General features: G+C 39.2%; 1 protein-coding gene and 1 non-coding gene across 5 annotated transcripts in view; both read left to right on the forward strand.

The window, feature by feature from the left end:
- The first annotated feature begins 488 nt into the window (after positions 1-488).
- LOC135269236 (U6 spliceosomal RNA) lies at positions 489-595 on the forward strand. Its single transcript, XR_010337561.1, has one exon. It is a non-coding gene; the product is annotated as a U6 spliceosomal RNA (small nuclear RNA).
- Positions 596-4,023: 3,428 nt separating this feature from the next.
- Positions 4,024-25,415, forward strand: part of GUCY2F (guanylate cyclase 2F, retinal) — a 115,540-nt gene continuing 94,148 nt past the window's right edge. For 3 of the 4 annotated variants that reach the window (XM_012451710.2, XM_012451711.2, XM_012451712.2), the window contains exons 1-3: positions 4,036-4,244; positions 9,877-10,691; positions 21,009-21,310. In XM_012451710.2, the coding sequence (XP_012307133.1) occupies positions 9,962-10,691; positions 21,009-21,310 (1,032 nt within the window). In that variant the 5' untranslated portion in view covers positions 4,036-4,244; positions 9,877-9,961. Of the gene's footprint in view, positions 4,245-9,876; positions 10,692-21,008; positions 21,311-25,415 lie in introns of all 4 variants that reach the window. The other variant, XM_012451709.2, reaches the window with a different exon arrangement.

A 25,415-nucleotide genomic window follows, 5' to 3' on the forward strand; every position in this document is an offset into this window, starting at 1 on the left:
AAGCAACCCGTATTAACGTCGAAATACGGGTTGCGAAATAATGGTAAAATACCGACATCCTGCGGCTATGTAGTGTCATTACAGCCTTGGCTTTAATTTCAGTGTGGGAGCTGACAACTAGAGGGCAGCACTGAGCTTTATTCTGGTCAAGTTTTCCGGGCTAAATGTGGCAGAAAGCTGGGTCACCTCTCCAGTCTAAACTGAAGAAAAGCAAACCCATTTATAATGCCGTAAATACACACGCACATGTAAACAAAATAACGTATACTGTAAATATACAAGCATAATACACTTCAATAAGTACTTTGCGTCCTAAAGTGGTATAGCAAGGTTATTCAGCATCAGGCCCTGGAACCAAAGCACGCTACCTGAATTTGCATCTTGGGTCCACCATTTATCAGCTGTGTGACTTTGGTCAAAGCACGTAAACTCCCTGTGCTTTGTTTTCTTTCTCTATCTCTAAAGTGAAAATAAGAATTTTCTCTACCTTGCTCGCTTTGGCAGCATATATACTAAAATTGGAACAATACGGAGAAGATTAGCATGGTCCCTGCGCAAGGATGACACGAAAACTCGTGAAGCATTCTTTTTTTTCTTAAAAAAAGAATTTTCCCTACCTCTTAGGGATGCTATAAGAAATAAATGAAGTAATGCTAACAGTGCCAGTTGAAAGGAGATGCTCAATAATTGGAAATTATCATTTTGCCTGTTGCCCAAAGCTATTCTACTTTTATGAACCAATATATGTCATGTTGAGTACCATAACTGCTTGTTGAGTACTATAAGCAGACAGAGAATTTTGTTATTACTACTGAATTAGAAAAAGAACGTTCTGTCAGATAGAGTTAGGCAAAAAGTGTAAAGGAAGGTGGAGAATCACAGTTCAGAACCCTCACTGGAATCAAGCAAAATATGTAAGTTTGTCTCATATCCTTTCTTGTAGTTTTCCTCTCTCATTCTAATTTATCTTCGTCCATCACCTTGCTTGTTTCCCAGGTTCTCATGTGATTTCTTGACTGCAAGGAGCTACTTGTCCAAGCCTTATTCTGGATGATTGACTAGAAGCACACTATTCTGGACCTATTTTTATAGCTCATGCCCAAGCCATGCATCTTAGTCTCCAAAGGAATACAAGGATCCTAGGCTAATATTATGTAAGGCCCTTTCCCATGATGTATGTAATTAGGAGTTCCCTGTAGTGTTTAGTAGTAAAAAGATCATTAAATGCAAAAGGGCTACATTATTTTTTCTTTGCAGCTAATGGTAAGAGGGAAGCTAAAGTGATGCATCTGGCTTCACAGTTTTGTGGAGGGAGAGGTTGCTATTTTGGATTCTTTCATTTCATGGCATCTTAGGAAGTAAGGATCATCCAGAGATGCTGACATTCTGTAAATTGTTAGGCTTCAATACTGGTAACATAGACAGAAACTGATACGAGTTCCAACAACATCTAGTAGAATCCATGAACATTCTGGTGCTGTAAGTTCATGAGAACACTGAGGTCACCACCTAATCATACAGTGTGCTGATGTTTCTGACATAGCAGTTCTAAAAGGTGTGTAGGAATAATTTTTAAGTTTGTACTCATGAATGGATTTGAAGTGTCTGTATAATTTTAGATTCACAACGACCCCAAATGGTTTTAGATTTCTGTTCTAAAATCATCTTTAATTATATTGTAACTAAAACTTAGAGATCCAATGGGAATTTTTGAGTGTATGGATAAATCCAATGAGCCCCATACTGAGATTTCTTTTAAAAGGCAGTGGTTAAGAGCACTGACTCTAAAGCTAGACTACTTATTTTCATAGCTGGCTCCACCACAAACTAGCTATACGCCCTTGGGCAAGTTACTTAATCCCTTTGTGCCTTAGTTTTTCATCTATACAATATGGATGATAATAATACTAATACCTACACCACAGGACAGTTGTGATGATCCATTGAGTTAGTATATGTAAAGCCCATAGAGCAACAAGTGTTTGTGGAACTCTAATCAAAAGAAGCAAATTCACTTTAGAAATTTTATTTATGTGCTAATTCCCAGCTACTTCTACCTATACATTTAGAATCTCATGTCTATTCAGGATTTTGGAGCATTCATTGAATGATGGTCCCTTGAACATCCTAGTCCTCATCAGAACCTTCTTATGAAATATGTGCTGGGTACATGTATTTTACACCATGGCACCATGCAGCAGTAGATAGAGAATGGTAACTGGCCCCCACTTGCACCAGTATTTCCATCAGGTCACCCGAAATTCTACAGTTAGGGATTGTTCCCTTTGGGTAGTCACGGTGTGTTTCTGGAGACCCTATTAAAGTGCAAGTAGTCTTTGGAGGGATAGCAGAAGAGGTGCATTAGTGGAATACATCAAGGATAAACGTGAGCTTTCTTGATGCCAAATAGTCTTAGGTTTAATCTTTTTGGCTCTATTACATACTAGAATCAGAATGTCTGAGTTCAAATTCTGTCTCTACTGACCAGTGGCTGTGTGATTTTTGGTGAGTTACTTTAACCTGTCTGGACATCTCATGGAGTCACTGTGAAGATCAAAGGAGATAGGGCTTCCAGAAATGCCTGTCACATCATTGTATTATTATTGTAATATGATTCTTAGTAAGTATTATTATTGCCTAATTTATCTCTGTCTTGGCATTCTCATTTACAAAATGGAAAGAATGGGTAATATCTGTCTTCATGGTTGTTATGAATATAAAATAAGATAATGTATATATAAAATGCCTATCATACTAAAATAAAAAGACTGATAGATAATAACACGTTTTGGCAAGAATGTAGGTAAAAAGAACCCTCATATGTTGCTGATGAGAATGCAAAATGGTGCATATACTTTAGAAAATAGTTTGCTGATTCAAAAAGTGTTAAACATAGAATTATTATATGACACAGCAATTCCCTAGGTATATGCCAAAGAGAAATAAAAACAATATGTCCATATAAAAACTTTTACACAAAGGTAATAAAAGCAATATTCACAATAGCCCAAGGTGGAAACAACCTAAATTTCCATCAACTGATAAATAGATAAAATGTGGTATATCCAATAAAGTGGAATATTATTTGGCCACAAAAGAAATGAAGTACTGTTACATGCTAGAACATGCATGAACCTTGAAAACGATATGCTAAGTGAAAGAAGCCACTTACTAAAGATCACATGTTGTATGATTCCATTTATATGAAATGTCCAGAATAGGAAAACCCATAGAGAAAGTAAATTAGTGGTGGCCTGGGGCTGGGAGGAGGAGAGAAATGGGGAGTGACTTTTAAACAAGAATTTTTAAAAGTCTTTGTGGGGATAATGAAAATATTCTGGAATTGGAAAGTGGTGGTGGTTGCATAGCTTTTGAATGTACTTAAAAAAAACCCTAAATTGTATACTTTTGTGGTAGATAAATTATATCTCAATAAAACTATTATTTAAAAACATTTTTCATTTAATATAAGTCATTTTTAGCCCTTAACACCTCAGTTCTCACCTTGGGAATTGAGAACAGTGCCCTGAGTGAATGATGCCCAGGACAGAGAAGGACTGATTAAGGAATACATCCAAAGAATGGGGGAAACGATTTCTCTGTACAAAGGTGTAGAGGGAAGTAGAGAGTCTCTCTTGGAAGGAAAGGCAGTGAAGGCACTTAAGAGGAATAGGAGAAGGAGACAAAATCACCTACTTTGAATTTTGCAGGGAGCCAGCCTGCATCACCTTTTATATGCTGCGCTGGAATCACAGCTGATGAATGTTTTGGCATTTAGAACTGTCTTGGAGAAAGGGCGATTGGTGGTTATTAGACAGAATGGAAAAAGGAAAAATACAGAGGAAAAATCTGAGAGTTCGTTTCTGACTTTGAAAGGTAAAAGAAGGCAGTAGTCTGCGGAGCACGTATTTATCCACAGGACTCTAATTGTTTGTTAATCTCTGGGTCATTGCATTTAGGTCAGCATTAACTCTGCTACAGGTGGGATCAATTTAAAGGATTAGAAGTGTCACTCTAAATCCTAATCCAAGTCTTGGTCTGCGGATGCTGAATAGTGATTTTCAAAACGTTTACTAACGTTTTCAATTATTTACCATATTAATAGAATTTATCAACAGACTGGAGTCCTTGACAGGATCATGAATGCATAGAGGATGCAAAGAAATGGACACCCTGAGGTAGCTATGCCAGTGGTCTGCATGCGCAGGCAGTAAACTGAAGACATTTGTGCGGTGAATTACTTGGTGAGTAGTTGACAGCTCTTGTTTATAAGAAAGATTGTAGTGGGGAAAAAAAATATCACAGCCCGCCTGTGAGCTGAGACCCTGAGTTACATTAAATTTACTGCAATATGTAGTAAAAACAGTTAAAGAATGAAGGAAAGAAGGGTAAAGAGAGCCTTTGAGATACTTTAAGTCAAGATTGGAGCTCAAAGGCTCTCACCCAAGCTTTCGTTTAGTTTTTCTCATGATTCTTTTTTATTTCTTCCTGATGTTGTCTTATACAAGCTGTTAACTTGATTCAGGCTGTAACTAGAAAGACCAATCAATCATTCATTGAAGTCCTCGGCTTGACAAGCTAGTATGAGGAACCATTTCTCTCAGACATATTTGCCATAGTCTTTCTTTGTACATGTTTAAAGAACAGTGGTTTTCTGTGTGAAGCCAGGGTTCCCAACAGATTGTGAAAACTACCTGAAATGAAATTACACATCCCTATGGAAACCTGCTTTCCGTGGAAACTTGATCCCATGCAGGTGTTCATACCTGAGTAACCTAGGCAATGGCCCCAGAACAACTGTGTGTCAGTAGTATTCTATCTCCAAAATTTCACACCTCACACACTTTGTTTTAGTTATATCCACATTTTCCATTAACCCTAGAAAGACTTTAGTGAGCTAATTTTTTCCTTAAACCTAAATCAGCAGGTGGAGGCTTAGGGCATCCTCCCCCTCTCCTGCCCCTTTCTTTCCGTCCCTCCTCCTCCCTCCTTCCCTCCCTTCTTCCTTCCTTCCTTCCTTCCGTCTTTCCTTCCTTCCACCCTCCCTCCCTCCTTCCTTCCTTCCTCCTTCCCTCTGTTCCTCCGTCCCCCTCTTTCCTTCTTTCTTTCTCTTCTTCCCTCCTTCCCTCTCCCTTCCTCCTCCCTCTTTTTCTTCCTTCTCTCCCACTTGCCTCCCTCCTTCCTTCCTTTCTTCCTTCCCTCCTTCCTTCCTTCCTTTCCTTCTTTGTTTTTTTTAAATAATAAGTTTCCTTCTGTACAATCTTAAATTGGGGGATCAAGACTAAATCCTACAGCAACATAAAACTTTCTGGTTGCCCAGGGAATCATAACAGAGTTAGAAGTGTCACCAAATGCATGACATAAATACCAGAAAAAAGTGTAAGGGCAGACCTTCAACTTGGGGACAGTTTATCTTGCACTTAATGAAGGGAAAAGAGCAACAACAACTGAGAACGAATGGCAAGGGGCGCTTTCTGGCATGTGGCCTGAGGAGGGACCTGTGTTGTAAATGTATGTACAAATTTGAGAAATGGCATAAAAAAGCCAACTTTTTAGAATTTGGGGTGGGTATTGTGCTTAGGAGTGAGTGATCTGCATTATAACACAAAATGCCAGCCTTAAACCTAGAATGGACAGTTAATTTGATCTGAGGGGCAGCAAAAGTTTCTTCATTTTTTCTTACTCAAAAAATGATCCATCCTCCTTTGCCTACCTGCAACTGATGCTTGAAGTAGACATTATATTATTAGAGATTAATTATTTTGGCATAAACTTCTCCCCATTCCTTATGAGAAAACAAACACCACTAGTTGGGGAGGAATAGAGGACAGTATCAGATATTATCATTCATTTACATATTAGTGCAAATTGTTTAAAGAGTTTCTTTCTCTAGAGTTGTTTTTCTCTCCATTAACAAGAGGGCAGGGAGAACTGTGCTAGAGGTTTGAAGACAAACTTTACCGTGGATAATTTTGCCAAAGGTGGGTCCTGATTAAGGCCTAAAATAGAGCATTTTAAAGAACATAGCAATACAAAACATTTTATTCGTGCTCCATATTTCCTCTTCAGTATTCATTCAACAAATGTTTGTTGGGCATCTACTGTGTTTTAGGCACTGCGAAGGGCACTGGAGATTCAATGGTGAGCAAAAGCAAGCAGGGCTTTATCCCTCCTGAGGTATATGCTTGTTTTCTTGTTTAGATTTCTTGGCCAGGCCTTCATACTCTCCAATTTTTTTTTCTTTTAGTTAGTCTTAGCATAGACCAGCTTCTCAACTCTAGCATAGTGGGGGAGTGGGGTCTTTACATCAAAGATGCTTGACAGAGGATTCTGTGCCAAAATTAAAAATGGTCAGGAACTGGATCTACCAGATAGAAGTAAGAGCAAACTACTTTGGGGAATCCAACTTCTGTAAGAAGCTAATTAGAACAGCAAAGACTAGAAAATGTTAAGTGAACTCAGCAATTTCAGAGTGCAGAGGTTTAGAAAAGTAACTGCCTAGATGAAGTACAGAATCCCAGTATGAAGAAAGGGTCTTGTAGATCTGCTAATCCAGCTAAGGGGGAAAAAGGAGAGACCTAGAGTGAAGAACAATCTGTCCGAGTTACATGGTGAGTCGGTGCAGAATTGGATCCAGGATCCTGGCCTTCTGATTCCCAGTGCAGTCCTCTTTCCAAATAGCTAGGAAGAACCAGTGTTTGCTGAAAGACAACTGTGTGCTTAGCATTCTAACTTATTTAATTGTTTATCTCAAAATGATTACATTAAACTTACCCCCATTTTGTGGATGAGGAAGTTGAAAATTGGCGCTAATATGCCGAAGGGTGTACCCTCAAGATTTCCATTCTCAAAGATTAGGATTACCTTTATATAGAATATAACGGAACTGGTGCTCCCCACCCCCAGCTGTGCAGCACTGTGCCCCGAGTGAGGAGTGAGTGAGCAGTCCCAGGGCTAGGCTTGAACACTAGTGGCAAATTACTTTTGGTTGGATAATGAATGTCTGATGGCTCCTCCCAATTTACTCTGCCCCTCCCTAATTCTACCTAATTTATTCTTTCATGGGGGACTGAGGAACTTCTTTAAACTGCAAATGAATGATTCAAATTCAGTTTGAGTAATATAGAAGGTATAATAATGGTGGTCTCATTGACTTCATAGATGAGGGATTATCTACAGGACTTTTATCTAGCATAGTGCTTAATCAACTGGAGTGCAAATCTTCAGTTACTTACCCTTTCTGAGTCTCAGTTTCATTACGTGTAAATAGTGATGATAATAATACCTACTTCAAAGGACTGTGATGAGTTTTTTAAATTCAGTTTTTAAAATGAGACAATACAGGGAAAGGCTGTAGCCTAGAGTTTGACACATAGCAAGAACTTAGTAAATCTTATACTTTGTTATTAAGTGCGGATTTCTGGATTAAATGCACAGATACTGGGAAAGAAACCAGGAAATGAATGTGTTTGGGGAAGAAGAGGCAGTATGTCGGCTTTCTTTCCCTGTGGCTGTGAATAGGGGTCTGTTTCCCATATAGAGCTGTCCTCACTGTTGACCATTCCTAATGGTCAAAAGAGTGAGGCCTATAAGGACGGAGATATCAGATAGTTCAATACGCTTGTCACAATACAGACCAGAAATAGAGACCCTTCCCATATGATTCCAGATAAGGCGTGGCTCCTACAATGTCCTGGCTCCCAAATTTTGCCATGGAAGAGAAAAGAGGGAGGCTGGAAGAAGGTGGGAAGAGAAGCATGTGGCTCTTGACTAGAGCTCAGCCTGTAGTTCTGGGTTGGGAGCTCTTTGAAGCCTGGGTCAACACCTCACGTTTTATCCATCCTGTTCTCATTCTCATGCATTCAACATAGTGCACAGAACAGATCTATTTTTTTGGAGGCAGGTTAGACTAGATTATCTTTGAGGGCCTAGGAATAAATTTGAGGTTTTATGCATATAATCAGCCCAGAACCATCTTTCCACTGTCCCCAAAGAAAAGTTGGAAGTCCTCCCCCATCCCACACAACCCTCAGCCACCGGTTCATGTTGTTTTGTGAGCTGTTGGTTACTGGAAGACTTTCTTGACTCTCATTTAAACCAGCTTTCACCAACATATGAGTGTTAGGGCATATTATTTGTGGCAGGGCTTTAAGATCCACTAGATATGCCTCAGATTGGTCTCTTCAGGAGTCAAGGTTTCTCATAAAATTAGGAGTGAGAGTGAAGATAATAACCAATAGGGCTGGCACAGACAGAATTGTTTCTGCCCATAAACAACCAGTTGGGCCTGACTGACGCACACCAGTGCTGATTATCAGCCCCGAAGAAAGCCATGCCATTATTTTGATCTTTGATAAGAATGAAGGATTTACTAAGGATTCACCTTATTAACATCTCTCTGACCTACCTTTAAGTGTTGTGGGGTCTCAGGGTTTTGCCCTTTGTCTTCTTTTTTTACTCCACAAAAGGCATGTTTTAAATTACCCTCTATCAATTGATTACACTCAAATTTATAACTCTTGTCCAGCTTTCTATTAAGAGCGCCAGTATGTGATATTATCTACTGGATATTGCTACTTGTTGACCAATTCAACATCTCTATAAGAATGCATTGTCTCTCCCACTCCCTTCCTCCAATGTTCCCTATCTCAGAGACTTGTGCCATTTTCCAAATAGTTCCCTAGGTCTGAAAAGCTCAAAATCATCTTAGAGTCCTCCTTTTTTTTCGCTTACCTTCTACATCTTGTCAGTCACCAAGTTCTTGTTATTTCTATTTTTTAAATCTCCTTGATATTTTTAACCTTGGAGAAAATGATCCTATTCCTCTGTGTCTTCACTACCGCTCTCTTGGTCTGTCATCATTTCTCATATGGTTATTATGACAGACTCCATACTGCTCTCTTTGCCTCCAGTCTTGCTTTCTTTCAACTAATTCTCCACATTGTTGCTAGAGTGATCCTTTAAAATGGAAATCTGATGATACCATTTCTCTGCTTAAAGCCATTGGCTACATGATTAAATCACGGCATATCTTGGTGATCCGGCCCTTGCCTTCACTGACATTACAAACTCAAGCAGAATAAGTGCTTTAGAATTCTAAGAATCCATATATATGTGTATATATATGTATATTTATATGTATATATATAATCTATTATCTATCTATCTATCTATCTATCTATCCTTTACCTCTGAGTCTTTCTGCATGTTGTTCCTTCTGTTTGGAAGGCTCTTAGCATCTTAGTACCAAACTACTCCTGCAACCCCATTCACCTGGCTAATTTTTTTTCAGTACTCAACCCAGAGAGACTGCTCTTCCTCCCTCCTCTCCTCCCCTGAAATCTGGGTTTTGGTGATCCTCTCTATCTCTCTGAGCTACCTCAATCATAGCACTTTTTACTCTGCATTGCCATTATCTGTTTACATCTATTTCTCTACAAGAGAATGGTATGGGAGAGAAAATGGACATATTTAAAACTGTAATAACAATAATACTATGTCCAGTATAATGCTAATGACTTGCCAGGCTCTGTTATAAGCACTTATTGTGTGTTAACTCGTGTAATTTTCACAACACTGTAAGGTGGGCAGCTATTACTGAAGTTGAATCAATAGGAATTGGTGATGGATTGAATGTGGGGGAAGAGAAGAAGGATTCTCAGTGATTTCCAGCTTTCTGAAAGAAGCAAGTGGGCAAACAGCGGATGGATGTGCCATGTACCGAGATAAGGGATACAGGAAGAGGAGTTTTGTCAGGATGGAGGAAAGAAACTTTGAGTTTGGGCACTACCATTCCTTTGCCATTCTTTCACAACTGTTTATTTCCGGAAGCTTCAGAAATAATGTTGTTAACAAACCTTTTCCTCTGATTGACAGGCGTTTGGAAACACCACTGTCCATCTCGGGAGAGCAGAATAACTCTCCAGTATCTCGTCATTAGCTTGCTGGAAGCAGGAGGGCTATGTTCCTGGGACTCTGTAGTTTTTCTCACCTTGTGCTCCGGTTTGAGGCTTTCAGGAAACTGCTGGGACACCATGGCCTTGCATCCTCCAAGTTCCTGTGGTGCTTGTGCCTCCTGGCTGTCATGTCCCTTCCGCGGCAGGTGTGGACACTCCCCTACAAGATAGGGGTGGTGGGCCCTTGGGCTTGTGATTCACTGTTTTCAAAGGCCCTGCCTGAGGTTGCTGCGCGATTAGCCATTGACCGAATAAACCGGGACCCATCTTTTGACCTGAGTTACTCTTTTGAATATGTGATTCTCAATGAAGACTGCCAGACTTCGAGAGCCCTCTCCAGTTTTATTTCCCACCACCAGATGGCCTCAGGATTTATTGGACCTACAAACCCTGGCTACTGCGAGGCAGCCTCGCTCCTGGGAAACAGCTGGGACAAAGGGATTTTCTCTTGGTCTTGTGTGAATTACGAATTAGACAATAAAAATAGCTACCCGACCTTTTCTCGGATACTCCCTTCTCCCATCCGGGTGCTTGTAACTGTCATGAAATATTTCCAGTGGGCTCATGCTGGAGTCATTTCCTCAGATGAAGATATTTGGGTGCATACAGCCAATCGAGTCGCAAGTGCTCTTCGGAGTCACGGCTTACCTGTAGGGGTCGTCATGACCACAGGACAAGACAGCCAAAGCATTCGGAAAGCTCTCCAGAGGATTCACCAGGCAGACAGAATTCGCAGTGAGTGCTTTTTACGGTTGAAATTTAAACATGACTTCAGGGAAAGAGATTAAAATCTCCAAAAGGTTTCCTCCCCTCATACCCTAGGGTAGCACATCCCTTCCCACTTCTTTAAACATTTGCCCTCTTTCATTCACACTCAGGTCCCAAGACTGCTCTGCTTCAGCAGAGTCTATTTTATGAACTGAATAAAGGTACAAAAAACTCTGTGATTCAAATGCCTGTGGATGCTAGTGCCTGCTCTCAGCACCTGAGTGGAGAAGAATGGTTTCAAGAGCAATGTATCCATACATCCTTTCTTTCTGCCCTTAGGACCCCCTTAGCTTCAGACATGTCAAAAATGGGGTGGGGAGGTGAGGGTCTTCATATGGCTTCATTTTTGTTTGTTCTAGTAACTGAGGAAAGATTTACTTTTGACTCCTTTCTGGGTACTTTCCTTCAAAGGTACCCAGTGTCCGTATGGGACACTCATTTAGAATCTGTCTTCTCTGGACTCCAAAATGTCCACACCTTCTGCCTCTTCTCAAAGCAGGGCTTTTCTTTCTGTAGCACACAGCTAGTTGCTATGGAGGGCACCTAGCTGAAGAATGAAGGTATATTAAAATAAGAAGGCTGTCTAAATTTTAACAATTTCCTCTTCCTCTGGAAGGTTAATGTTCAAAGATGATACTTGCAGAGACAATAGACAAATGTGAAGCAAAGGACTTGATCCACTAAAGCTATCATTCTCAAAGTTAGTTTGGTGGGTTTTGGCAAAAAGGGGCCCTTCCTGGTCCTCTTGAATCAGATCTCTTTTACTTACATGTATGGCAAGCCCTTGCGACACATGGTTTTGACTTTTTTTCTATTCCAATTTTTTAATCTCCATTGTACCTTCCTCTGGAGATGGCTATGATTCATGTGAATGCTTCTCATTTGTCCATTGCAGCCACTCCACCACTTTAGGATGGATATCTCAGAAACTATTTGACAAACTGATTCCTTCAAGTATTAGTCCTTGTCCCAGTCATTCCCTTAACAATGAGTTTGTTACAGAGTGGTCCAGCTAAGGCCTGGCCTATAACCAGAAGCCTGTTTTAAATTTTCAGGTGCCTTCAGTATTGAACCCTTAATTATGATCATTAAAAGAGGATGAGGGCAAGAATAGTTTTTAGTTCCAGAACTACAGTAATCTGCTTCCAGCTCCATTGTACAAGATTCCATGATGTTAAGCAATTAGTGTGGCTCTTATTACTTCATAATAGAGGTTGATACTTTCAAAGCAGAGCATACAATTATTTTGAAAGATATAAAACCATTTCCAGGAAGCCATGCCAGAAACAGGTTAATATATTTAGTATCATAACTTCGTAATATGTTACAAATCTTAATGATGCCCAGTGTCTCCTGCAAGTTTATATTCCATGAATGTTTCACATCCCACCCATTTGTATGCTTTGAAATGATGTTTTGGCCTCTACCATAAAATGTTAAATAAATCCGGGCCCTGAAGGTCTTTGGGCTGTCAGACTGAGAAGAATTAGGATTAATGCTAACCATCCACAAGCCCTTTGAGGCTCGGAGGAAGCAAATGCACGTATTATTGCCTTATGATTAGAGATTCCTTTAGGTCAAGGGTTCTCAGTCTGGCTGCACGCTAGAATTACCTGGATGGACATCTTTTCAAAACTACTGGTACCACAATGCCACCTCCAGAAATTCTACTAGAATTGGTCTGTGGTGGGGCCCAGCAAAGGTATTTTAAATAGCTTCCCAGGTGCTTGTAACGTGCAGCCAGAGTTGAGAAATGCTGCTTTAATTTAATAATAATGCAAATAACTATTTCTCACTTTAAGATCCCAGTCATTGTTTTAATGTGACTTCTCTTAGTCAGATTATCTTCTTAATTACAGTACGGATCTGCCCACCAAGGTAATGAAAATGTTGAGATTGGGGGAAACAAAACCTAGAAAGAATGGTTATGGACCAAAGGAAGACCTTGAATAGTAAGGACAGCAACAGGAAGTGGAGGAGGGATTCAGAAAGAGAGATAAAAGAGAGTGACGACAAAAGCTCTGCACTCCAGGATTTTCTCTCTGTGTTTTTACAAAACATAGGCAGATTCAGATGAGGCATGCTGGCATCTCAGTGACATGAGTCAGAATGGGATGGGGTGGGGGCAGGGGAACTGACTCATTGGTTGGGTTGTGGCCTGAGTACAACCTCAGGAAGCTCATTGTGCTTTGTTCAAAGGGGTGTGTAGTACCCATATTTGGTACAGCCACATGTCTATCTGAGGGCATGTCAACTGGTGGGTGAGGTGTGACCATGGGAATGGTGGAAGAGGAATGAGTATTAAAGTAAGATAGACATTGCCCTTGTTGTCCACTTGATCATTTCTTGAAAACAATACCCCAGCCCATGGGAACATGTAAACCAGGATCCAGAGAATGAACAAAAATAGATTATCAGAGTTTTAGCCAAGTCACCTTAAGGTTCAGGGCACATCTTTGGTCCCATTAGAAAATTGGAGATTTGGTGAGAAACTGAGCCAGAAGCCAATGAGTACAGATTGGGTCAGCATAGCAGTGAAGAAGACTGCAACACACCATGGGTAGCACATACCAGATCAAATCTTTAGCTAATTTTCCAGCCCCTCTCAACTACTGGAACTGAGGCTGCTAAGTGTTCCTGGCTATTATCTCTCTGGACTGAGAAGAATTAAAAAGACACAAAACTTTGTTAGGCATGCTCTGAATGAAGAGATCACCTAAATAGGCTTTGTGTGAGCAACAAGGCTGTTTATTCAACAGGGTGCGAGTGGGCGGAATCCATAAAGAGAGTCAGTGGAGGGCAGTGGGTTAGGAGTTGGTTTTATAGGTTTAGGGTAGGCAGTGGAAAGTTACAGAAGTTACAGTTCAGGGCGGATTTTTGCAAACTGGGGGAGTGTTGCCAGGGCAGGGTGTCACAAGGTCCAAGGTCCAGTGTCACAAAGTTGGCTTATCAGTTGAGGCAGGAACAATGGCAGAATGTTACAAGGTTGGTTAATCAGGCCAAAGAGTCCAGTGTCACAAGGTTGACTCAGACTTTCTGGCTCCAGGAGTCCATCTGGAGGTGTATGTGCAGGTGACAGGGGTCACCATGGCTTCACTTCTGCAGTCAGTTCAAAAGACCTTGCAAACTTTTTGTGTGACCTCAGCTGAGAAGGGCTGAGGAAGGCAGAACCTGACCTCTTCCCTATTTTGCTGGAATATGAGGCTACTCTTTAACACTGTGGACCCCCAAGCAAGCCTTCAGAGAGGACACTTTGTGATGTACAAAAGATGGTGGAAAGGGACCCCTTCTTTTGGAGGGGCTTGGAAATATTTGGAAGTAGTAGAAATAATTGGAAGGTTTTTTTTTTTTTTTTTCTGATCTGTTTGCAAAAGCGGTGATGGCATTGCCACATGGCAGTGGCCATGGTGGTCATACTGATGGTGGTAGTGTGGTGAAAGGGAAGAGAGGAGCAGCCTATTACTGGCTGCTATGACACTTCTGATTCTTATAAATTAATATTTCCAATTAGTAACTATCATTGGCACCTTACTGGAGTTACAAAAAGCATCTTTTTCAGAAACAGTTCTAAGTTGCACTTACATATCAATGCAATGATATATTTAATAGTAGTTAATAATAGCGATAATAATAGTCATGAGCTCTTGGGTGGGAAAACGGCAGAGGTGTTACTATATGCTGCCATAGAGACAATAAAAGCAACCATACTATTACTTTACATGTAAACAGCTCTCTATATTTTAAAAGGCGTTTGCAGATGGATCTTATTTAATTCTCAGGATTATCCAGGAGATAGGCATTTTCTTTCAAGTTTTACAATACCTGTGAGTCTCACAGTAATAAGTAGGTAGGTGTAAGCACTATCAACACCAAAGAAGGAATAAATAAAGTCTCAGAATAGGGGGATTCAGTATTTCCCAGATTTTTAACTCAATTCTCTTAAGCCTTGGGAGCAACTACCAATTATCTTTTCTTCTGACAAAGTCAAATAGGATAGATATTAATCAAAGACAAAGGCCTTAATTTATAATCAGGGCTGCCGTGTGTGGTTATGTAGCTTGAGCCCTGCACAAGGAAACCTAGCTGACTGGGCTTGAGGGCCAAAATTCAGCCCAGTCTCTGCTCCTCAAATCATGAACCCTGTTAGAAGTTTTTGTCCAATGGCACAAAAGGGCATTTACTCACCAAGCATGGTACCTGTGGGATTGCATTCACTCAGAAGGAGTTCCTCTTCTAATTCCTGTGAAGGCTAGCAGGAGGCCTTACCTGCAGCTCTGTAGAGAACTTTCCAAATGGCTATTCTAAGCCCTCCCTTCTTCTCCTCATCTTCTTGCTGATCAGCCTTGTGCTGGGCTGATTGTGTAAGCCTTTAAATTTAAGCTTACTGGGATGTTGGAGCATTTGGGATTTCCTTTCAATCCTTCCAAATTGGGAATGCTTCATTACAATAGGATGTTAAGTAAATATGACACTGTTGGAATGGCCTTCTCTTGTTCTTCCAAAATTAGATATCTGATTGCTATCTTATTGCCTGGGACAGAATAGGTTCTTCTCATTTATTGAAGATTCTTGTATATAAGAAAAAGATACCAATAAAAATAATGGTAATAGTTAATATTTATTGGGAGTTTACTATGTGCTAGTAATTTTTCAAGGGCTTTGTATAGACTATGTCTCATCCAATTATTGCATCACCACTATTAAGTAAGGACAATTATTGTTTACCTACTTTATGAATAAGACTTCTGAAGCTAAAAGGGGTTAAATAAGTTACCCAATGTCACACAGCTAGTGAATGAGAAAGGCAGAATATATATTCAGAGTAGTCTAAAGCAGTGGCTCTCAAATCTCAGTGGGCAACAGAATCCCCTGGAGGACTTATTAAAACACAGATTGTTGGGTTCCTCCTCCAGAGTTTCTGGTTCAGGAACGCTGGGGTGGGGCCCCAGAATTTGCATTTCTAATAATGCACATTCTCAGGTGATACTGATGCTGCTCATCCAGGGACCACACTGAGAACCACTGGTCTAATGATAGACCAATGCTATACTACCTCCTGTCCACTTGTGGTAGGCACCTAAAGCATACTCACTTGAGATCCTGTGTTCTATATATGGCATATAATTCAGCCCTGCCATCTTTCTTTCTCAACTTTTGGACCCATAGATAAAATTATTTTATGTGCCTCAACATACCAGGTGTTAATCCTGTTTTCCCATAGTAATAACAACAGTGATACCGATAATACTATGACCAAGAGCCTTAGTGCTAATAGGGAATTTGTTGTAGGATTTGGTATAATGTAACTCCAAATGTAAGTAAATATAAATGGCAAGAGGACAACTTGCTTTCATGAATGGCAAATGATCACTAGATGTGATCATTTGAGGAAATGTGATCGCTAGAGGAAATCTCTAAACATCTAGAGTTCTTGCATTTAAGAGGACTTATGTACATGGCAGTTTAGAAAAAGCAGGAGAAAGCATATGTTTCAAGGTGTGGGGAAATATAAAAACTTATCTCAAGCTGGGCAGGAATGTTAAGGCAACAAATGCAATTCCAATACAAGTTTAACTGAGTCTGTAAAAAATCATAGTCCGATGCAGATGGAATAGTCATTGAATGTAATGTTTACCTGCCATCATGCTGAGCTACTTGCACCAGTTCAACACCAGTGGCAATTAAGTAAGTGGTAACTTCAGGACTTATGGCCAAAAATGTGTTGGATGTCCTTAGCTGATAGAGATAGCCACACATCACCTCGTGTAGTGTTCTAAAAGTGTACTTTGAGGGCCTCCTGCACTGAATCACACTTGGGGATGGGCCTGGGAAACATGCATGTTCCAGAGCCTCCCACCTTCTTATACAGCCATTTATTAGGCTGGGTGAGAGAAAACTGAGAGGGAGAGGGTAGGAATCTACCCTCTCTGAATCTGGCCAGATAGGAAAGAATCCTGAGAGAAGGTGAGACTTGGGATAAATCTTCATGCTGCCCTCCTCCTCTGGTCGGCCTCCTCTCCCTGCCCTCTTAGCAACTGTTAAAATGAATGTCAATGGCAGGAAATATCACAAAGCGGTTAAAATAAAGAGTGAATACAATAGAATGGGGGGATGTTTCTGTGGATTGTGAGCAATATCAATGGATCACAAATATGAATATGGCTCCTAAGGACTTCTTTAGCAGCAGCAAGTGGACTCATTTTCATCTCACAAGGTGTGAAACTAGGCCCAGTTTCCTTCATGGAGGACATCACAGCCAGTAATCTGAGAGAAATAAAGTGACCTTTGCCTTTTCAGAAACATAGTTCTTCTCTCTCAAGAAAATATTTAATAGACTATTTTAATTTAATAAAGGTCACTTTAGAAAGTAAAGTGACCTTTGCCTTTTCAGAAACACAGTTCCTCTTTCTCAAGGAAACATTTGATAGAATATTTTAATTTAGGAAGAGAAATAGGAATTGAATGACATGGAAATTGGCTTCTCCCAGAGATTCATGACATTTCCTGCTGCTAGCATTGAGGATGAAAGAAAGGGTCCTAGACAGCCTGCTATGGTTGTTGCCACAATATGAAGACATAGCCACTAGACAGTTCAAGTAGCTCAGATAAAGTTCTAGTGTCATATCGTGGTGAGATACGATCTGAGAAGGGTATATTTCCTGGTCCTTGTTTTGACTGTAAAGTAGCTTGACAGGATGGAAACTTACAAATTAGTATTATTCAGTGACCACCTGTTGACCCAGGCCTTGTTTAGGATGTAAGGTTTCTGTAAACTAATCCTTTCCTGACAACAACTTACAGGTCAAATCCCATTTTAATGAATGTAATTTTAACATAATAAAACTATTTAGTAAAATTATCTTGTAGAACAGATATATCTACAAATCCCTGTTCACGAAGCACTCAATCTATTAAATTAAGATGCTGTTGTTTGAATTCAGTATTTATGCTTTCTACTTTAATCATGTTCAACAGCAAGATATTGCCATGCAAAAAAAGAGGAGCCTGTGATTTTTCCCCCTTGAGGTTCCTATTTCTTCATCTATAAAATGATGGTGATGGGTTGGCCTACTTGGTCTCAAAGGGGCTTTTCAGTCATAAAAATTTGGACCCTTTGAAATATCGTCAGTGTGGGTCAATGAAAGAAAAATAAAGACGAGAGATTCCGGGTTGAGAGTTAGGTACTGGGCATAGTTAATGATAGTAGGCATGAACAACAGGCATGGCAGTGTCTACCTGCAATTGGAAGCAAATATCACTTTCAATCGTTCCTCCATCCTAACAATCAAAATATGCCCACGTCTCATATCTCAAGAAACCCACAAAAAATACCCAAGGGTACAAGCTCGCCTCCTGAAGAAGCTGTTAGTTTACAAAATTCATCTAAACAACAACATTGTGTGCATAATATGTACAAGGATATGGAAATAAATAAGACACAGTTCCTGACCTCAAAGAGCTCACAGTTTGGTAGTAGAAGCTGATATAGGTAAATAAGAGCAATAAATCTTGTAAGTGCCAGGGTAGAAGTCAAGTCAGGGGGCTCTAATACAGTGTCACAAGTCAGTTTCCCTGGAAAACAGCCTGTCAGATGGAGCTTTGAGTGCTGGAAGCTTTTTGGATGAGTATTTTCAAGAACACCTGTGAGGGAGAGAAGACAGTAGGATTGTGCAGAAGGAATTAAACTGCAGTGCGGTCAACAAAGGCCTCAACCAGTCTTACGGGGAGCTCTACAGCTGGTATGACCCTTCAGTATCGTCCAGAGTTAAGATGACGAGTCTAGATTGTTCTACCTCCATGCGGAACAGTCATTAGGTTCAGTCTCACCCATGGAAAGGGGCACAGTGTGTAATAATAATTGTTTAACAGTCAGATCTTTAGAGGGAAAAAAATTCTGATTTGTAGTGTTTGCTGATTTCCATAGTGTAATCATTCCCACAATGGTCAATATCAAGCTAATAACATGATGTTAACTGGCTTACAAAATCTCCAAAAATTGAACTAGCAAAAGTAAGCCCCAGCACACTACTGAGAGGATGTAACCTTGAGAGAGGTGCCTTTCCTTAGGTGAGATCAACTCTCAGAGAAAAATCAGCTATCAGCTGCTAACACACCCAGCAGCAGGTGGAATGAGTGCTTCAGTACTGAAGTGTGTATCTTGATGGCACGTCATAATAGCATCTACTACATGTAATATATGTTAAAGTATTTGCTATATTGCAATCAGCACCAAACACTATTTCTATTTAACATTGTACATGCAGTAAAGTCACTTTAATATCCCTTAAATTAAATCAAATTGTATCATTGTTGAGTAACCTTGAACAAATCATTCAATCTTTGATTTGCAGAAGAAAGATGCTAATACTGATCTACTTGCTGAGGATACTGTTGGACAAACTGGTCAACTGAAGCCCCTGACTAAACTCATTTCCCCCGACTCAATGGACCTGTGACTGTACTAATTTGACCAAACTAATTTATTTTTAATGTTGCAGCCAAATGTAGAGAGTGAGAGATCTTCAGTTCTACTTTCTCTAAATCCAACTCTTGCACTGTCAAACCTCTCTGGCACTCCATTTTCCCATTATACAATGTGTGATTATAAACAAGTGAGGTTGAATTATTTGTGTGGCTCATGAACTAGCTCCAAAGATATCCTTCAAGAATTGTAAAAAAAGTGCGAACATCAGAATACATGCAGCACCTCTTAGTGTAATTATTTTAAAGGAGTTACTAATGATCATTTGAAAACTCATGTTATGCTGTGGTGTGTGCATATGTATATGATATATTTAAATCAACTTTGTAACTTATCAGTTACACTTTAAAAAAGAAAGATGCCAGTTCTAGCTCAAAGGGAAACTCTCTAGGGTGCTTAGCAAGTGTAAAAATGGTGTTTGAAAATAGTTGAAACAATATGTAAATGCCAAAGACAAGTCATTGAATGTAGTTAAGCACACTTAAGTTTCTGAGATTAAAGGTTCAGTGTAAACATGTATAATTAATATTTACCAGTAGTAATAGAGTCTTTGCCTTTCTTCAAGGAGCTCAGAATACTTGCCAGGCATTATCTAATTAAACTACTCAATGTACCTGTAAAATTCACTGGAATCTAAATTTTAAAGATGTGGGCACTGAAGCACAAGTGGGCTTAAACTAAACTTATTTAGCATGCCAAGGGCAAAATTGGATATAAGACTTTCGGTCTCATGATCTAGCTGCCATTTTTCAACCGTGGCCCCCTTGAATCCACTCCATTCTAGCATAGCCTTGCCAAATAACATAGTTTCATAAGTCTAGGAAGAATTAAATTGAATGCATAGTAATTCCAATTACAGGGAAGTTAGATTTTAAAAGGTTGAACATCTCACCCATAATATTACAGACAGTATATCCTTAATCTGCAAATCTGAAATAATGTTCCAAAATTGAAAACTTCTGAGCACCAACATGGCACTCAAAGGAAATACTCATTGAAGTGTTTCAGATTTTTGGATTAGGCATGCTCAACGGGTAAGTATAATGCAGATATTATACTTAATATCCCAAATAAAAGAAAAGTCTGAAATCTGAAACACTTCTGGTCCTAAATAGTTTGTATAAGGAGTACTCAACTTGCAGTAACATTTAGAGGTGAGTAAGTTAGTGCTATTCATTGTCTATAATGACCTTGGTAAGGATGAGAACAGTTGGTTAAAATCTGTTAGAGTACATGTGTATAGGAGATGGACAATAAAAAGCAATAGTGGCTGCGGTAACATCTCCCATCCTCTCTTATTATTTTCTCTTCTAATTCTTAGGTGCATAGTAGCTACTATTTATTATGTGCTAGGTACTAAGTAAATGACTTGTCTCCCTTCTTCAATCATCACTACCACTCCATGAGTACATATTGTTGCCTCCATTTTATGGACAAGATAGATAGAGGTTAAGTAATTTAACAAAGGATACACGGTTAAAACTGGTGGTGTTACGATGTAAAGCTAATTTTTCCAACCCTAAAACCTCTTTTTATGCTACTTCCTATTTATTATGCTAGTTCTTGTTCCTGTCTAGTAGTAGGCTCTGCAGCCTGTGGGCGTGTCTCTCTTGTCACTATCCCTAATCCAGAGTCCATGAACGTACCTCAGCCTCAGCTCAAGACAACATCTTGCTTATCTTAGAGCCATAGAAACCATTTACAAATTGGTTAGAACACATTTATTTTTCCTATGTGTAGTTTTTGGTACTGTATTTTGCTAACAGATTGCTGCCATAACATCCTTGCTTTGTTGGTTTCAGTAATCATCATGTGTATGCATTCAGCTTTGATTGGGGGAGAGACTCAGATGCATCTCTTGGAATGCGCTCATGATCTGAAAATGACTGATGGAACCTACGTCTTTGTGCCGTATGATGCCCTGCTCTACAGTTTACCTTATAAGCACACTCCCTACCAGGTCCTAAGGAACAACCCAAAGCTCCGGGAAGCCTATGACGCAGTGTTGACCATTACAGTGGAGTCCCAAGAAAAAACCTTCTATCAAGCCTTTGCAGAGGCAGCAGTAAGAGGTGAAATTCCTGAGAAGTTGGAGTTCGATCAAGTAAGTGCACATTAGTGAGTTATCATAAGCTGAGAACCTAAAACATCAGCATGGTAAATTACTTTCATACCAAGTTTCAATTCCATAAGAAACCCAATCAATGGCAGGCAACCACTGACAAATTAAAAACATCTTTAGTTTGCTGAAAACATTTGTAAAACAAAGGCCCATTGTTGGATATATATATTTTTTAATCTTTAAGCAGCCCACGATGACATTATATAGTCAGGCAGAATAAATACATTTAAGAACAGAGAAACAAAACTTTAATATATACTGGTGCTGTTCAAGGGAGCCTAATGAAAAGAAGCCCTGTTTGTGATGTAAGGTCTGAACCAATTTAACAATTAGGCAAAAGAGCTAGTATATAAGAAACTGTTACTTTTATTATTGATAACACTGGTATTGGACGATGTGGCTTCTACCTGTAAGCATTTGAACTTCTCAATACTGAACCCAAGGATTCAACAAACTTCTCCATCTAGTCAATGGCATTGCTGGACCACTGCAGTCTTGCCCCATGAGAGCAGGCCTTTTGTAAAATGTATAGTCTGGAGAAGAACAGCAGAGCATATGCTTCCTGTAGGTAGTCTGCTCCCAAAAGAAAGAAGACAGGAGGGGCTGAGCTACACAATCTTAGTTTTCCTTCCAACGTAACCAGCCAGATTAAATCACTTCTCCTTTGTGGGGAGGAATGAGTAAGTGGGTGAAGACAGGCCAGTTGGAATGGGGAAGAAGTTCTCCCTTCTGCTATACAAGACACAGTATTTATATATGTGTAGATAAATGTATGTATAGACATATTTCAGATTCCAATCATAGCCACTGAAGGCTTAGAGAAAGAAAAAGGAATAAGGAGGATAAGAAAGTAGAGAAAAGAATGGAAAACAAAGACAAAAACAAAGGGAAGAATAAAAAGAAGACAAGGAATATGAGAGGAAGATGGGGAGGCAAAAAAAAGCCATTTAGATTGTAAAAAATACAAAGGGAGGTGTCTGTGTATTGGAGATCAGATGTAGAAAGTAGCCATTTTCAAAAGTACTTAGAACAACATATACATAAGTTTAAAAGCTCTGGCATTGGCTAGAATACTGTATTAGTCATATTGCTTCTGGCTGTAAGTAATAGCTCAATACAAAATGGTTTAAATAATAATTCTTTTTCAAAATTTGAAGATAGGAGGGCCCCAGGGTTGGTTAATTCAGCAGTCAATAATGTAATCAATGAACCAGGTTATTTTCATTTTCCACTTTACAAGCTATAGCATGCTAAGCTTGCCCTGATGAGCTGGTTCCTCTTATGGTCCCAAGGTGGCTGCCACAGTTCCAGACATCACATATAGGTGAAAATGTCCAGAGGTGAAACTAGAGACTGTCTTTCTCCTGTGTCTCTTTTTAAGACTGAAGAAATCTTTCTCAGAATCTCACCAAGCAGAATTTTCCCCATACTTTCTTTGTCACGTTTCTGTCCTACGCCCATGTCTAAACCAATAACCTAGAAGGAGGAATGTGACCACCATGATTGAAAAATGTGAACGAAATATATAGCCGCTGGAAAATTGTGAACAAAATTGAGATTCTGTTAGCAAGAAAGAAGGCTGTTAGGTAGGCAGTTGATTGTGTCTGATATTCATATTCTTTTTCATCGGTCCTTTATTTCTTCACCCTGTGGGCTGCTTCTCTGTCTGAATAGTGATTCAAATGAAACTTAGGTTTATGTATCTTTCTGCCTGGAGGAGTTATAGCAAAGATTTTGCTGATTCTTGTTCTAATAAAAAAATTAATAATGGAGATATTAACAATACTGGATTTGGACTTTATTGTTACTGGTAAGTTTATAATAAGTATTACTCTCTTTTAGGAGACACACACACATGCATGCGTGCACACACACACACACAAACACACACCCACACACACACACACACACATAACTAAAAACAACTGGTCAGTTTGGTCAAGAACTTCAAGAACTCCTCAAATTGCCCAGAATGGTTAGTCAAACCAGTAGTTTGATGTGTTTATAGGCAAGCAACCAGATGGTGAATTTTTGTACTTTTTAGCTAGGGATATGGCATCACATAGATACAATAGAAGTAATTTTTCTATTTTAATCAAAGGATCAAAGGAAGGAGAGGGTATATGTGTGCACATGTATGTATGTGTATGTGTACTGTTCACACACACATGTATACATATGAACAGGTATTTTGACATAAAAACTCAGACCTTCTTCTCTTGATATTAGCGTCAATCCCTTTGAGCTTGTGGAAAACATAAGGTAATTAAGGCAAAAAAAAGATGCCATTAGCTTGGTTGCTAGGCAGCCTGCACTCTGCTTTAAACAAGGAAATAGAGAGAAGAGCTACAACAAAGAACACAGAGCTTCTGAAAAAGCCTGTTTGGATGCATTTGTACCCCTCACTTCGCATGTGCTCAGTCTGGACCTTCATAACTGAAGAATGATAAAAGGATGAGATAATTATGTTCCTGTCTCTGATAAACAAAACCCCCACTTTCCCTAAATTATCTTGTTCAAAGGTACTTTAGAAGGTAGCTGGTATAGCAGAAACTGCATATGAGAAGGTGTTAGATATGCTTGGGTTTACATCCTAGCTCTCACTTTACTAGCTGTGTGCCCTTGGGCAAGTTACGTAGACATTTGAGTCTCAGTTTCTCCACGTGTAAAATGGGTTAGTGAGCTATATCTTCTAGAACTACCATGAAAATTGAACAAAGTACCATGTAAAAAGTGACTATCAGAGTGCCTGGCTCACAGTTACCTTTCTTTCCACTTTTTCTCCTTTGAGACTAGGATAACCTTATTGATTGGTGATGACCTGGCATCTAAGTTACAATCTGACTTTAGCTTCCTACTCTATTGAAGTTTTCTGATTACTGACAGAGAGGCTCTCAGTATTTCCAGCTTTCAAAATTATAAATGGTATATTCTCAGATCAAATTATGTAGTTTGATATTTGTCTCTCCCTGGGCTTCTATTATTTTTTCCCTATTTGATCAACAGGTCAACAACTATTTATTGAGCACCTGTGATGTGCTAGGCACTGTGTTGAACCCTAGGTAGAACACTAAGCAAGATGGACAGGGTTTCTAGCAATGGTATGTTAAAGCCAGTCCAGAAAATCTGATTCTGTGCATCTTTTCCCAGCTCTGCATTCAGTGACATCAATTGGTAGCTTGAAATCAGGCATGATAGTAGTAGTTACACCACAGAAATGCACAAATGCTACAAATAAGAGCTTTTCCCCTTTTTATATAGCTGTTGTCAAACATTTACTAGCACATCACTTGCTGCCACCCTTATAGATCTTAATTTTTAGTGAGAGAGACAGATAATATATGGTTAAGCAAATGCATTAACAAGATGGCACTATTTCTCCTTTGCCCAATAACTTTCCAATAGAGATTTCTATATATAAGGAACATTGTCTATAGCAGTGGTTTGCAACATCTTTTAATTTATACCCTTGCTTCTTTAACAGGTTAAAAAAAAATGAAATGAACAGAAAGCTATGAAAGTGACACATACACATAGTTTTAAAAGTCAAGAAATGCTAAAAGGTTTATATCAGTAACAAAACAGTCTGTAAGGCCTCCCTTCTTCCCTTCATCAGAAGCAACCACTTCCATTTTTTTTTTTTTAAGCTCTTTATGCTGGTATTTACTTCTGTGTTTCTAAATGCTATGCTGCTACTGGTGACTCTTGATTAATCAATTTTGAGCATTATTTGTCACATTCCTATTATAGTTGAGGAGCACTCTTAGCCTTTTTGTAGTTCCTTACTCTCCTTTCAACCTTCAATATGCTTATATCACAATTTTTAGTTAAATCCATATTTAGTATTTTTAACATAGTACCTACATAAATATCATTTATTACTGATCCATGTGATATACTATGGTTATAATTCTTGTCACATGTAATTTTTGATTTTTACTGGGGTTAATTATTGTTTTATTTTTTAATTTGGTATTGGTACCTTAATTTGAATGTCTAAGTCTTTCCACACTTTTTGATACGGCTGTAAAATCCCCTCAAAACAATTTTATACATAGTAAAGCCTGTTAAATCCCTTATCAATTTC

Source organism: Aotus nancymaae, unplaced genomic scaffold, assembly GCF_030222135.1.
Source record: "Aotus nancymaae isolate 86718 unplaced genomic scaffold, 86718_ANA_hifiasm-v0.15.2.pri h1tg000004l, whole genome shotgun sequence".
Classification (NCBI taxonomy): Eukaryota; Metazoa; Chordata; class Mammalia; order Primates; family Aotidae; genus Aotus; species Aotus nancymaae.